This window comes from Schistocerca piceifrons, chromosome 3 (genome assembly GCF_021461385.2).
Source record: "Schistocerca piceifrons isolate TAMUIC-IGC-003096 chromosome 3, iqSchPice1.1, whole genome shotgun sequence".
In the NCBI taxonomy this organism is placed as follows: domain Eukaryota; kingdom Metazoa; phylum Arthropoda; class Insecta; order Orthoptera; family Acrididae; genus Schistocerca; species Schistocerca piceifrons.
This window is the reverse complement of record NC_060140.1, coordinates 52,006,556-52,022,028: the sequence shown is the minus strand read 5'-3', so window position 1 is coordinate 52,022,028 and position 15,473 is coordinate 52,006,556. Positions and strand designations below refer to the sequence as shown.

At 38.3% G+C, this 15,473-nt stretch overlaps 1 protein-coding gene across 1 annotated transcript in view; it reads right to left on the bottom strand.

The window, feature by feature from the left end:
• Positions 1-439: 439 nt before the first annotated feature.
• The window catches only part of LOC124788380, a 381,270-nt gene continuing 366,236 nt past the window's right edge, over positions 440-15,473 (bottom strand). The window contains exon 13 of the mRNA XM_047255646.1: positions 440-574. Within this exon, the coding sequence (XP_047111602.1) occupies positions 440-574 (135 nt within the window). The remainder of the gene's footprint in view (positions 575-15,473) is intronic.

Genomic DNA, 15,473 nt, shown 5'->3' with positions numbered 1-15,473 from the left:
AGAGGATTACATTTCGAAGTTCAGTTTTTATTCTGACTTCTAAACAACCAATGGTTGCTCTATGCTTTGTATTTTATGTCATATGTATTGTAGACCCTTGAGAATGGTTACACAGCCAAAATTACACAGTAGTGAATATAAAATGACGATTTAATCCTAATAATGAAAGCTAGTGTAGCAAACTGATAACATTCAACAAAATCATATAATTCAGCTGTGAAACAGGGCAGTGTTTCAAAATCAAAATGGCATAGAACAAGGAAGTTGGAAGGAAATAAAGGAAATCATATTCACTAACAAAGAAAAAACTTTTAAGTTTCTTTATATTTTATTATAATGTTTGTGAAATACAGTACAAAAATATGTTATTTTAGTATTGCAATGTACATTTAATCTTTGAATACCGTTGCTTTATATGAATGCACAGGTAACTGTCACTCTATTCCTGTGTAATCATTTGTAAAAATTCAGGAGTTGCATCATCATCTAGGATGTCTGAAATTTCAATATTGATGTAAGAACCCTGTTTGCATTCTTTCCCTGTCAGCCAGTATGTGTCCATAAGTCCTTTTCCCTGTCAAACAAACGTATGTAAATCATCCACAAAACTGTAAATTGAAAGATACATTAGCAGGTCATAATTTGTTAGTTGAATATCATAAGTATTCTGATGAACATATACATCAAAAAAATTTTAAGCTGGCATGAATTCATAACTAAAGTGCCATGAACGCAATACTTAAGTGCTTATAATTATTATAAAATGACTTTAGAAGGAACTGATTACTATCAAATACATGTGGATGAGTGTGACTAGGGGTGGATGAAAAGGTGGGGGAGCGTAAAGTATGAGAATGTACATAAGAGGACAATCCCACAAGTTATATTTTTTGGTATACAGACCACCACCATTTATTTTCTGCCATAATTACAGCATTGTAAATGTTGAAGAATGCCCAGCTTGCCACCATGTGCTACATGAAGTGATGAACCTTATCCTTTACCTCATCATCAAAGCAGAACTGCCATTCTGAAAAACGTTCCTTCAATTAAGGGGACAGGTGGTAGTCACTCACTGCCAAGTCTGGACTGTATGATGGACAGGTAATGATGTTCAAACAAAAAACTTGCAGGAGATCAGTGGCTTGATGGTTGCAATATGCGAGTGATCATTGTTGTGGAGAGTGCTTATGCCTTTGCTCAACATCTCTTTTCTCCAGTTCTGAATTGCCCTTCTGAGCTTTTTCACTGTTTCACTGTAACTGCCAGTGTCTATTGTTGTCCCTTCAAGCATAAGTCAACCAACCACCAGTATCCACCTCAACTGTCAACACACTGTTGCTGTGGCTTTACCAACAGCTTTGTTTGAAATTTCATGACTTGGGCAATGAGGGGTGCAATCACTGTTGTTTTGTTTCAGGTGTAAAGTGGAATGCTCAAGTTTTGTCACCTGTGGCAGCAGATTCCAAGAAGTTGTCTTTTTTGTCTGTATAGTGGTGAAGAAATTCTCAGGAAGGATCAACTCATTGACATTTATGGTCTGTCAGAAGATGATCTTGCACACACCTTCCAGCACTGCAACTTTTCTACTAAAATCCTTTGGCTACCCAAGGAACCAAAATGCAGAAAGCATCCAAAGTGATCCTCTGATCTTTATACACTATTTCCTTGTTAGCATGTCTTCAGAAACTGATGGCCTACAGCTCTTTTTTTTCCATTGTGAATTTCAGTATGACTGGTTGTAAACTCTCTACACCACTTGTAAAAGTTTTTGACATCCACCCATGACTCTCTATACATGTCTGTCAGTCAGTGATGAATCTCAGTTGGTTTGAGGCCTTTTGCTTTCAAGAAATGAATAACTTCACACTTGGAAGTAGCATTTAGCAGGAGCTCCATTTTGAATGGCTGCAAAGCCAAGATTGAGCATGCAAGTGAGGTATGCACAGACTTACTTGTTTGGGACTGGGGGAGCACCAATCACAACAGTGTGGCCAACAGTCACATTAGCAGTTTCTCAGTATCCCCAATGTTTTGGAGACCTTTCTTTTGGGATTGCCAACATATAATACAGCTGTGAGACTTTGTATTGGATGCAGACTTGCAAAACATATTTCAGATTTATAAAAACAGTGAGTGGTGAGTAATCCACATATTAAGGTTTCTTCTCATTCCAATTACAGGTAGAACTCTTGTCTCTGTGTGAACTGTTATCAAATATATTGTCCCATACTCTACAACAACAATGTGAGGTCATCTGGAGAACATTTTAAATCCCACAGCGAAAATCTACCCTTGGAGTTATTTAATTTTCTTTTAATTGTACAACTGGTTGAAGGTCATGTGGGAAGCATGCATAAGGCATTGCTCACAACAAGGGATGGAAATGATTGGTTCAGTCATCAAAAACACAGTGTACAAAAATGGAATTGTCAAACTACTTGATCAACCATGAAATACAGACCTATCCACAATAATTGGAAAATCTCATACAATACATTCCATTTCATATCATATGACACACCAGTTTTCATTTATAAATCATGTAAGCAAAGGCTGCTGTGCTTTCACACTTCCTAAGGTGATCAGCTGTTTATGTTCTGACAGTGTGATTTATACCATTCAGTATTACATTGAAGCCTATGTAGCCAATGTCTTAAATTTTGTCTGATGATGGTCTGCTGGCCCAAACCATGAACATGATTGAGGTTAATCTTTTATTTTTTTCAATCAAGGCATAACACCTGCTGTAGCTCCTTAGACATTATGTTTAAAATTATTTTTCAAACTAGCTGTTGATATCTGCATGAAAGATTTTTTTTCATTCAAGATATGCTTAAATATTAGCAATTTCTATTAGGTTGCAGTCACTCATAAATATATCATCTGTGGCACATTGACTACAACTAAGCTATTAATATTCTGAGACTGATAGTGACACTACCACCAATAATTTCTTCTGGGTCAAAAATAATACTGCCCATTTCCAGAGTGTCATACTATGATGTGCACTATGCTGTGGGCCAAATGGAGCATAAAAAAGTAATGTGCTGCATTTTTCAGTCAAGTTCATAAATCTGTTCTCGTTAACATTAGTATTCACATTAAACAGGCCTTAACTTCAACTGTGTATAAACATCTGATGATTTTCTGTGTAATGTTACATATCTACTTAATTATTAGACATACAATAGCTGAGTAGTATATGGGAAAGAAAAGTATATGTAATCAAGATGTAATTCTCATAATTATCAGTCTTGTGTAGCTAAGAACTAGTTCTAACTGGATTGCTTATGTTCTTCACAGTAGTGGCCTGCAGTGACTTCTGCCAGTCATCGTATACTTTTATTTGTTCCACATCCCTGAAAGTTAACCTTGTTGGAATGAATGAATGAATGAGTGAATTAAGTATTTAATCAGTACTGCTGCGATTCTATAGCTCATTGTAATGAAATGCATTGTATTCCACCAATCTGGACATAGTTCTGTGTCTGGTCAGTGTGTGGTAAATACTGCAACAAGTGGCATTAATTTACTTGCAAACTCAATATAAATCTTTACATGGATTCTGTCAAGCAGCGGCGCCATGTGTTTTAGCAGTTTGATATGTTTTTGAAAACCACTGGTGACAATATGTGGGTTAGTACTAACTTCACTGTCAATCAGTGTTGCCAACATATGTTTAGACATTTCCCATCCATTGGCAGCCTTAATGTATGATTGTAATTTATTTAGGTTTTTGAAGGGCTCCTGTGCTAGAATTTGTGCAATGTGTTTCCAATATTTGTGTATAATTATGGTGCCTGCATGTCCACTGCAACTGTAAATGACATTATCATTCTGTCAACAGTCTCTGCCAGCCACAGTACACAGCAGTAGCATAATATGGTGCAACATAACAGGCAGTCTCAGCATGGTGACACATACAGTGTGGCCAGTCAGCACCTCTCCTAGATGGCACTCATACCATGAATTCCTTTACACTTCTGCACATGACATTCAAATAGGCCAGTCATCTGCCACTACAAAGAGTGCTGAAACCAGGAACTGTTTGATGTAAATGCTGAATGATTCACAAGATGACATTTGCATGTTGAGCACATGATTTAAGTGATCACATGTTGACACTGGGCCACCTGTCACCAATTCCTGCAGTTATCACCCTGTTCCAGTAGTTTTTTAGTTCTACAGTTGTCTAAAAGTTATCTACACTTCTGGGCAGTCAAGTCACCAAATAGTTTATACCTAGTATCTAACATTATTCAGTGTGACTGCCCAAGTGTTTATCTACTGAGAGAGTGAACTTGAACTCTCTCCATACTGAACTTCAACCAAATTAGTCAGTCATCATCTACTGTGCTAGGTTTGCTTAGGTACAGAACCCTGTATCAGTACCACGCCTTCTCTGGAAACCAAATCTGAGAATATTTTGATGTACCTTCTGTCAATAAATAATTGTTATTGTTTCTCATGTGTAGCTTAGCGATTTTGTTTTAGAGATATTGTCCTGTAAAGAGTTTGCAGTTAGTGTGCAAGCCGACCTCTTCTATTTAGTTATGGAGATCTATGGCAGGGGGGTTTGCTTCAACAATAGAACTTTTAAATGTTGTCTTCTGCAAAATTTTACTTGCAACAGAGTACAGAAAATAGTGAGCTTTAAAATTTCAATGTTATTGTCCCCAACTTGTATCACTTCAAGTTTACAGTATTCTCCAACAAATATGAAATTTTTATGAGGAGTAACTGTCCATAAAACTTGGGCTGAATCATAAACACTGATTTTACCATCAAGATGATGAATTTAAGTTCATATATTGACCCTTAAAGTCAGAGGATGTCTAAACTCCAGAACATATGCAGCATCATCGAGCATGATGTTAGAACACACAAACCAACTAAAAACAATAAACATGTTACAAGTGAGACATACTTAAAATAGAAGTAAACATGAAAATTTTGGCAGATTGAAACTGTCTGTATGACCAGGGTTGAAACCTGGAACATTTGTCTTTCACTGGAAAGTGGTCATCCACCTGAGCTACCCATGCATGACGCACAACCTGTCCCTACAGCTTCAGTTCTGCCTGTATCTCTTCTCCTAGATTCCACACTGCACAGGAGTTCTCCTGTGAAACTTGCAGTTCTAGTACTTCTGGAAGAAAGGATACTGTGGAGACCTGGCTTAGCCACAGCCCGGAGTGCTGCTTACAGAATGTGTTTTCACTCTGCGACAGAGTGTGTACAGATATGAAACATTCTGGCAGATTAAAACTGTGTGCCAGACTGGGACTCAAGCCTGGGACATTGGCCTTTTGTGGACAAATGCTTTAACAACTGAACTACCCAAGAATGATTTGACTCTTAGTGATAGAACTGAAGCTACAAGAACGGCTCATGAGTCATGCTTGGATATCTTAGTTGGTGAGCACTTTCCTGCAAAACCCAAATGTCACAGGTTCAAGTTCCAGTCTGGTACACAGTTTTAACCTGCCAAGATGTTTCACATCAGCACACTGCCCTCTGCAGAGTGAAACAAAAAAAAATGTGGAAAAAAGTAAACATATTTATCTGCTGTTTGGAATGTCTACACACAACTAATGCAGTTTACTTTATGTGGTTGGTTGTCAAATTTCTCATTTCACTTTACTCGTTGTAGATCTATCTGTTTCATCTTAATTCTTAACTTCTGATCTCATGAGCAAGTTATTTGACATTTGAATACCACCTCTTAATTTAATGCACGTATTTTCATAATGTGCAACTTCAGCAAATCTCTTAGTTGTTATGGATATTATACAAAGTTTTCTTTTTGTTTACTGGACACTTCATTCCATGTAATAAATTTTGGCTTCTACCACAAGATTATATAACACAGCAAAGGAAGGACTCCATAATGAGTGAGCAGGCAAAAGTGAAGAAGAGACATGTGATTTGAATTGTATAAGAGAATACATACCCATAACAAAATGAATGTATTTAGTGATGACTATAGGTTGATGTTTAGAAATAGCTATCCTAATGTAACTAGAAAATCTGACATTAAAATACCATCAAATATAGAATGTAGTTTATTCATCTCAAATCTTTGATTTGTAACTGTACGTTATGAGACAGATAAACTGTATTCGAAGTTCCATGATATTTTAATGTCATCTTTTTAGTTAGATTATGAAAGCTATTTCTAAACATTAACCTATAGTTGTCACTAAATACATTCATTTTGCTATGGGTATGTATTCTCTTATACAATTCAAGTCACATGTCTCTTCTTCACTTTTGCCTGCCTGCTTATTATGGGGTCCTTCCTTTGCAGTACTATATAAGCCTGTGTTATGGATTTCGATCTTTTGTCTTCCAAAAAGCAATCTACAGTTTTAATATTCAGTAATTTTTATTCCTAGTTTGGTTTCTCTTCATTATTGTTGTCATCATTAACTCTATCCTGTGCTAAAAGATGGCATGGCAAACTTGTTCATGCCAAAAAAACATCATCAGTTTCAGTTGCGTGAGACTGCAGTCATGTGTTTGAGTTGCGTTTGCGTGACTGTGTGTTTCTATGTGTGTGTGTAAGTGTAAGTGTGTGTGTGTGTGTGTGTGTGTGTGTGTGTGTGTGTGTGTGTGTGGTGTTGAAGAAGGTCTTAATGTCTGAAAGCTATAATTGTGAGTCTTTTTGTTGTCGCTATCTGTGACTTAGCATCTCTACTATACGTTGAGTATCAACTTTCCTTCTCATAATATTGTTACATTTCATCTTCATTTATTTGTTTTACTCAAGAATGCAATGCCGTATGTGACCCAGGAACAGTGCCACCAGTTCTCATTGTGCCTATGAGTCAAGGTTCCGAATTTACTTCACTCTCCATGTTGTATCCTTACATTACCAGTTAAATGTTAGTAGCAAACTATATTTTTACCTAGTCTTCTCTCATTTAGAATTCTGTTGTTGCGGTTAGAATCCTAAAAGCACTGTCAATTATTCATTTGTTTTATTACTTTAGGCCTAATAATCTAAACTGTTTTAACAACTTACTACACTCAACCTAGTGAAAGGCTATCCCTTTTTCTACATCTGTTATTCAAGCTGTACATTGAACAAGAAATAAAGAAAACAAAAACAAAAATTTGAAAGGGAATTAAAATTCAGTGAGATTAGATATAAGCTTTGAGGTTTGCCAGTAACACTGTAATTCTGTCAGACACAAAGGGCATATGACTTAGAAGAGCAGCTGAATGGAATGGATAATGTCTTGAACAGAGATTACAAGCAAACATTAACATTCCCCAAGTGAAATTCCCTGAGTTCCTGACAAGTTTTAGCATTACTCCCCAACAAATTTTGAGATCTCAAGGGTAAGTAAAGACATACGTTAACAAAAATGTAAGGATTTCTGTATTTCTACTCCATGTGAGCAAAAATCTTAAGTACTAATATCAACATCTTTTGTAATGAACTGCTTTCAGATGGAGAAAGCAAGTCAAATGGTACATGTGTTTCATTAGGAGCACTGTTGTCATTTTATTTCAATAAAACGAAACTCATTTGGAGACAAAAACAGGCAGTTCCTTGTAGTCACAAGGCAGATTTAAAATACCTTCACTGATTTCAGAAATAACATCAGAAAAATGTAGGTGTTTTGAAGAACTGTATAAGATGGGGAAGAGTTGTGTACCCCAATACTATAGGTGCCCACCAATAAAATGCTGGTTCTGCTATGTTCATTATTGTCAGTTATTACCCACTGTGTTGAGTCCATTGTTTTACAGGTATTGTGTGATTTTTCTTTCAAGTAATATATGAGCACGTAGCATACAAGCCACCAGTGAGTGCGGCAATTTTCTTACTTTTACTGTCAATACTTTATAATATATAAACTGCTTTTGAGGTGCCAAAATGTACTAGAATAAATAAATTGTCTAAAAAATGCCACACTGTACACTGTACTTGCAGTGAGACTGTCACAATTCCTGAAATCCCTCAACCATGGCCTCTGGCCTGCCGAAGAGCACCGCAGTCTCAAGTCCATGGATAAACCATGAAGATCCACTGAATTATGCCACACACAAACAGACCTGGCCTGTGGGTAGATTGGTGAGACTAGATCTGACGGGCTGGGCTTACACAATAGTGGGAAATGGGCTTCAGATTGGCAGGTCTGATACATTAGAAATAGCGACAGAAATGGTCTGCAGTCTTGGCCCATCATGGAAGTCCATGTCACAGACACCATGTTGATAAAATGAGACTGCAGTGATCAATCCATGCAACAGATAACCTGCGCAAATACTCTGAAAATCAGTAGTAATGAGGATAGGTAGCAACTCAAAGTAAAGATGATCGCTGAGCCACAGATAGGCACATGGAAAAGACAACCACACTCTCACAACTAAATTTTCGGCCATAGCCTTTGTCGGAAAACGAGAGCACACACACACATTCACACAATCACTCAAACACAACTCATGCACACATGACCATCATCTTTGGCCACTATGTCTACAATCTGTGAGAATCAGATCCGGACAAACCACTCGTCACACCCTCCTGCCCCTCATTGGCAGCTGTTAGGCTAGCGGCAAGAAGTGGTGGCAGCACTGACCGCAAGCTGCGGGGAGTGGTAGAAATGGGAGAAGCAGTTAAAATAAGGGATTAGGGAAGCGGCACCCAGCCAGTGACATTGCATGACATGTCAGTAAACAAACCATTTCATTGACTGACACAAAATGAGATTTTTATAGTGATTTTTCAAACTTCCCTGATATCTCCCTGACACATTTGAAATTCCCTGATTACCAGAACTTGGGCAACACAGATAAACAAAATGGAAACAAAGGTAATGAAATTCAGCCAAATTAAATCAGGTTACACTGAAGGAATTGGGTTAGGGAATGAGTAGTAGATGCGGTTTGCATTTGGGCAGCAAAATGACTGACAATTGTTGAAGTTAAGAGGATATAAAAAGAACACTGGCAATAGCAAAAAAGTATTCCTGAAAAAGAGAAATTCATTAACATCTAATATACATTTAAATGTTATGAAGTTGTTTCTGAAAATATTTGTCTTGAGTATAATATTATACGGCACTGAAATGTGGGTGGTGAATAATACAGACAAGAGGTGAATAGAAACTTCTGAAATGTAATGTTACAGAAGAATGCTAAAGGTTAGATGGCTAGATCAAGTAACTAATGAAGTGTTACTAAATCAATAGAGAAAAGAGCTGTATGGCACAACTTGACTAAAAGAAGGAATGGGTTGATAAGAAACATTGTGAGGTGTCAAGGAATAGTTAATGTGGCAATGGAGGATAATGTGGAGGCAGGGAGGGGGGGGGGGGGGGTAAAAGCTGTAGAAGGTGACCAAGGTTTGGCTACAGTAAGCAGGTTTAAGTGGCTGCAGGTCACAGTAGTTTTGCTGATTGAATACACTTGCACATGAGAGACTATCATGTATAGCTGCATGAGACCAGTCTGTCGACTGGGGAACACAAAATAGCAAAATCAGACATGCTTCACAGCTAACTCTGAATCATTTTTTTAGAAGAAATATTCAGTGTCATCCCTCTGTGTTACACTAAACAATTTAGAAGTGGTGCTAGTTGGTCAACATCCCGACAATTCTCATACTTGTCTGCTCTTTTTTTTTGTAGTAAGGTTAGCATAAGAATGTTCTTTGACCCTAAATTACAGGGTTCTGTCAATATTTTTGGCAGCACTAGGTTATGTATCTCTTATCACCATATGTTCATTTTCTGTACCACACTACTAGAGTTATTCCCCTTCACTCATACTTTTGAATTTGTTAATTGTGCTGCAAAACACTAACACGAATTCTTTACAGACGAATGGAAAAACTAGGAGAAGCTGACCTCGGGGAAGATCAGTTTGGATTCTGTAGAAATATTGGAACACATGAGGCAATACTGATCCTACGACTTATCTTAGAAGCTAGATTAAGGAAAGGCAAACCTACATTCCTAGCATTTGTAGACTTAGAGAAAGCTTTTGACAATGTTGACTGGAATACTCTCTTTCAAATTCTGAAGGTGGCAGGGGTAAAATACAGGGAGCGAAAAGCTATTTACAATTTGTACAGAAACCAGATGGCAGTTATAAGAGTTGAGGGACATCAAAGGGAAGCAGTGGTTGGGAAGGGAATGAGACAGGGTTGTCGCCTCTCCCCGATGTTGTTCAATCTGTATATTGAGCGAACAGTAAAGGAAACAAAAGAAAAATTCAGAGTAGGTATTAAAATCCATGGAGAAGAAATAAAAACTGTAAGGTTCGCCGATGACATTGTAATTCTGTCAGAGACAGCAAAGGACTTGGAAGAGCAGTTGAACGGAATGGATAGTGTCTTGAAAGGAGGATATACGCTGAGCATCGACAAAAGCAAAACAAGGATAATGGAATGTAGTCGAATTAAGTCGGGTGATGCTGAGGGAATTAGATTGGGAAATGAGACACTTAAAGTAGTAAAGGAGTTCTACTATTTGGGGAGCAAAATAACTGATGATGGTTGAAGTAGAGAGGATATAAAATGTAGACTGGCAATGGCAAGGAAACCATTTCTGAAGAAGAGAAATTTGTTAACATTGAGCATAGATTTAAGTGTCAGGAAGTCATTTCTGAAAGTATTTGTATGGATTGTAGCCATGTATGGAAGTGAAACATGGACGATAAATAGTTTGGACAAGAAGAGAATAGAAGCTTTCGAAATGTGGTGCTACAGAAGAATGCTGAAGATTAGATGGGTAGATCACATAACTAATGAGGAAGTATTGAATAGGATTGGGGAGAAGAGAAGTTTGTGGCACAACTTGGCTAGAAGAAGGGATCGGTTGATAGGACATGTTCTGAGGCATCAAGGGATCACCAGTTTAGTATTGGAGGGCAGCGTGGAGGGTAAAAATCGTAGAGGGAGACCAAGAGATGAATACACTAAGCAGATTCAGAAGGATGTAGGTTTCAGTAGGTATAGGGAGATGATGAAGCTTGCACAGGATAGAGTAGCATGGAGAGCTGCACCAAACCAGTCTCAGGACTGAAGACAACAAAAACAACAACAACAACAACAATTGTGCTTTTTACTTTTCCCCATATAAAGGATTTCCTACCCTAATTTTTGATATTTCTGCCATTACCTACATCCACAACTGTTTTCCACTTTTCTTTAACTTATTTTAGTTATCAGCCATGCACCATCTTTCTCATTCATCCAGTTACTTTTTTCACTTTTTCTTCAATACCAAAGCAGTAAGTACTGCCATATTCCTTTTGTATCGTGTTTGTGCTTGTGTATCATATTCTATTAACAGTAATATGAAACTTTTTTTAGTCATGTATGGCTTCTGCATTGCTACCTGTCTTGTCATTGTACTGCACTGCTAGCCATTAAAAAGATAACACTTGGAAGCCCATGACCAATAAAAGAAAGTACATTGGCTATAACACACATCGTATAGGGGTAACCTCATAACAATTGTAGCTCATTACAATATGCCACACATGAGGTCATTGGTACATTGTTGACCTACTTCTGGTCCTTTAGGCTGCATGTCAGGATGGCTGGCCTAGTCTAGGCAAGGCAAAGTGTAGGGGATTTTCATGTTGTCAGATCATGGTTTGTGGTTGCAATTTTGATGAACTGAGTCAAGAAAATAACCAAGACCATGATGACTTTAATTCATTTATTTTCTGTTATATACAACACAATGGGAGACTAGCAGTGGCCTATCCATATACAGTAAGATGCCCAAGGGGTAAACTTTTCAGATCAATAAAACCACAGTGGATGGATGCCAATAGCCACTTCCTTGCAGCAGGTTGATAGCTGTATTTTTTGGCCATGAGAAGCCCCAGCATTCAATGGTCAGTGATTTCTGGAAGCAGCCACAAAGGCCCAGCTACTTATGTTGTCTTCTGGTAGTGTAGTCATGAGAGCAGCAGGTGGTGACATATCTCAAACAGCAAGCTTCAAAAGGGTTTTCTGGTTCACTGTGTTTTCTGGAAGCAAGCAACCTGCCAATACAGATCCAGTGAGGACACCACATTATGAGGCTGAGATTTGGAATGTCCACGTCAGATATCTTCATCTACACTGCTTGTATGTGTGCATAAAATTGTTTTGTTGTACCTTTTTAAGCCATATTTTCAAGTTGCGAGAGATTCAGTGAACACAGTACTTACAAAAATAGTGTAACTTGGTGGTCTTTTTCCAATTTACTGTAGTGTGTATTGTCTAGATGGAAACTAGGAAGATTTCAGTCATCATTCCACTCTTCCCTCATTTCCTCCAGCTTGTGTTCTCCAGTAATTATTGTGTAGTAATAAAGCATCAACTGCACACCAACCAGTGCAGCACTGCAAAATGGCATCAAGAAGGCACTGACCTGCACGCCAATGGAAAGAACAAGCAACACCACACCTCCACAAAGACAGAGTTCAGCACCTCTTGTCAATGCTGATTTAACCAGCCACCCATCACTGGTCATCCCTGTTCAGTCGCAGTCTTTGAGAGCATCAGTACTGAGTAATAGGAAGATGACACAGCCTGCATTCTATGAGTAGCAATAGTGAAAAGTAATAGAAATAAAGTTTTCTATTAATTAGGACTGTTTTGCATATATGATTTTGGATTCCTACCATCGGCCATTGCTACTTCTCTCCTTCCTTGTTTGTGTTGGTGCTGACTCCCACAGTAGTGGACAAAACATTTGGTGATGAGGATTACAGAACCATCGCTGCCTTTGCACTATGTCACTCTGTCACAGCACGTCACTAATATTTCCCTCCTTTCTTCCAGAGGTGCATTACTACTAATTGTGTTCCTCATTGCATAATAGCCATTACACTTTCACTATTTATGTGTAATTAGCTTGTTCAACCATGCCCCTCATTAAAATGACCTTTAACCCTCTTCCTCCTCCACCTGTGCCAATGCCTCTAGCTGTTTCTGGCTTTGATCTAATGCAGTTTATTCAGTTTCAGAACCACCAAATGTTGCAGTTGACGATGGCAGCCCTGCACATCATTAATGCACAAGCTGCTACTGCTGAATCAACTCCACCTCAACTACCAGCCACATCCACAGCACCAACTCTGTGCATTCCACCATTCCAAGCTTTCAATAAACAAGAAGAGGAATGGAATGTGTGCCCTCTCAGTTTGATGCTCTTTGTGCTAAACATCAAGTGCAATGTACTGTGAAACTTTTTATTTCTTGTCAATGACCAGCACAGGAGTTTATTGCCTTGCTCAGAAGTCATTCCTGAATAGTAGGTCAGAGTTTCTAGTGTATGAAGATTTAGTTTCTGGCATTACTAAGTATCATGAGGATATGTACAGCCTGTTACAAGTTCTTTCAGTTATGGAAAGGGCCACAACAGACATACCATCAGTGGATCACTGAATGACAGTGTCGTTTTCAATTCTATGGACAGTACTAACTGACTCAACAAGTCATGATGCAGTTACATACAATGTGCCAGACAGCAGACAGTAGGATTTTGGAACAAATACTTGAACACTTGGATCCTACTTTGAAACAAATGTTATGAATTACTGAACATCAGGACTCATGTGATAGTGCCATGCAAAACTTTGAGGTAGCTCCCATTTGCAGTGTAACACAAAGTGACAAATAGGTACAGCCTAGCAACCCATACAAACAGGCCACTGTGCTGTGGCCAGAAAAACAAGTGTCACTGCATGTGTCTGCTGTGAAATCATGTCCCAGCTGCTTTCCCACACATGCAAGATAACATTGGCCTTCACAGAACGCACCTTGCTTTGTTTGTGGAAAGCTACATCATGTACAGTCTGTATGTTTGCAACAGGAGAAAAACTCTACCCATTCACTCTCATAAGCATTGTGCACCTTGTCACTCAGTGAATGTAGTTTTTTTTCTAAACCAGCTACTGTTACTAGTAATGACCAAATTCAGGATGTGCCTTCACCCCACGCAAGTGTTGTGCAACAATTGTCAAACAAACTGTTTGTGAAATTGGTCACTGCTGGACGGTGTCTGTGATTTCAGTTGGAACTGGTGCTTCCATTACATTGCTTAATCATGCCACTTATTAACAGTTGGGCTTGCCACAATCAGCAAAATCTTCCATGCCACTTACTGCATATAATGGTCAGGACATTCCAGTCTTCATACATGTAGTTTACCTGCCACATTCCAGTCTCATACCAGAACAGCAACACTTCCCATTTTGCATTCACAAGACTGAAAATATTTTTGGGTTAGATTCATTTGATTTGTTTGGTCTTCATATTAAGGACAGTGCACTTTCTGTTTCTGTTTTCAATCCAAAAGACAGTGCTACTCAACTGATTGCAGAGTTTCTGGATTTATTTTCTGATGGACTTGGCAGAGCAAATAATTTTGTGGCACACATGACAATGTGCAATCTAAGTTTTTTTTTTTTTTGGGCATGTCCCATCCCTCATGCACTTGGAGACTAAGCTGCAAGTGAATTTAAAGAATTGCAATATGAAGTTGTTACTGTTCCTATTTAGACTAGTCTATGGGCTTCTTTCTTAGTAATCTTACCAAAGCCTTCTGGACAACTTCATCTTTGTGCCGACTTTAAATCCACTCTGAATCCACAAACAATAATTGATACTTACCCATTGCCTCATCCAAAGAATTAATGGATAGACTTTGTGCAGGCTGCTATTTTTCAAAAACTCACTTACATGATGCGTATTTGCAAATTCCTAGTCTCAGTAAGTGTTTGTGTTCAGATTTTTGTGCTTTCCCTTTGGCAGTGATTTCACACCTGCCATATTCCAATATGCATGCAGCTTTACTGTATAGTTAAATGATGATGGCGTCCTGTTGGGTAAAATATTTCGGAGGTAAAATAGTCCCCCATTTGGATCTCTGGGCGGGGTCTACTCAAGAGGATGTCGTTATCAGGAGAAAGAAAACTGGTGTTCTACGGATTGGAGCATGGAATGTTAGATCCATTAATCAGACAGGTAGGTCTGAAAATTTAAAAAGGGAAATGGATAGGTTAAAGTTGGATATAGTGGGAATTAGTGAAGTTTGGTGGCAGGAGGAACAAGACTTTTGGTCAGGTGAATACAGGGTTATAAATACAAAAGCAAATAGGGGTAATGCAGGAGTAGGTTTAATAAAGTATAAAAAAATAGGAGTGTGGGTAAGCTACTACAAACAGCATAGTGAATGCATTATTGTGGTCAAGATAGACACAAATCCCACGCCTACTACAGTAGTAGAAGTTTAAATGCCAACTAGCTCTGCAGATGATGAAGAAATTGATGAAATGTATGATGAGATGAAAGAAATTACTCAGGTAGTGAAGGGAGACGAAAATTTAATAGTCATGGGTGACTGGAATTCGAGAGTTGGAAAAGGGAGAGAAGGAAACATAGTGGGTGAATATGGATTGGGGGTAAGAAATGAAAGAGGAAGCTGTCTGGTAGAATTTTGCATAGAGTC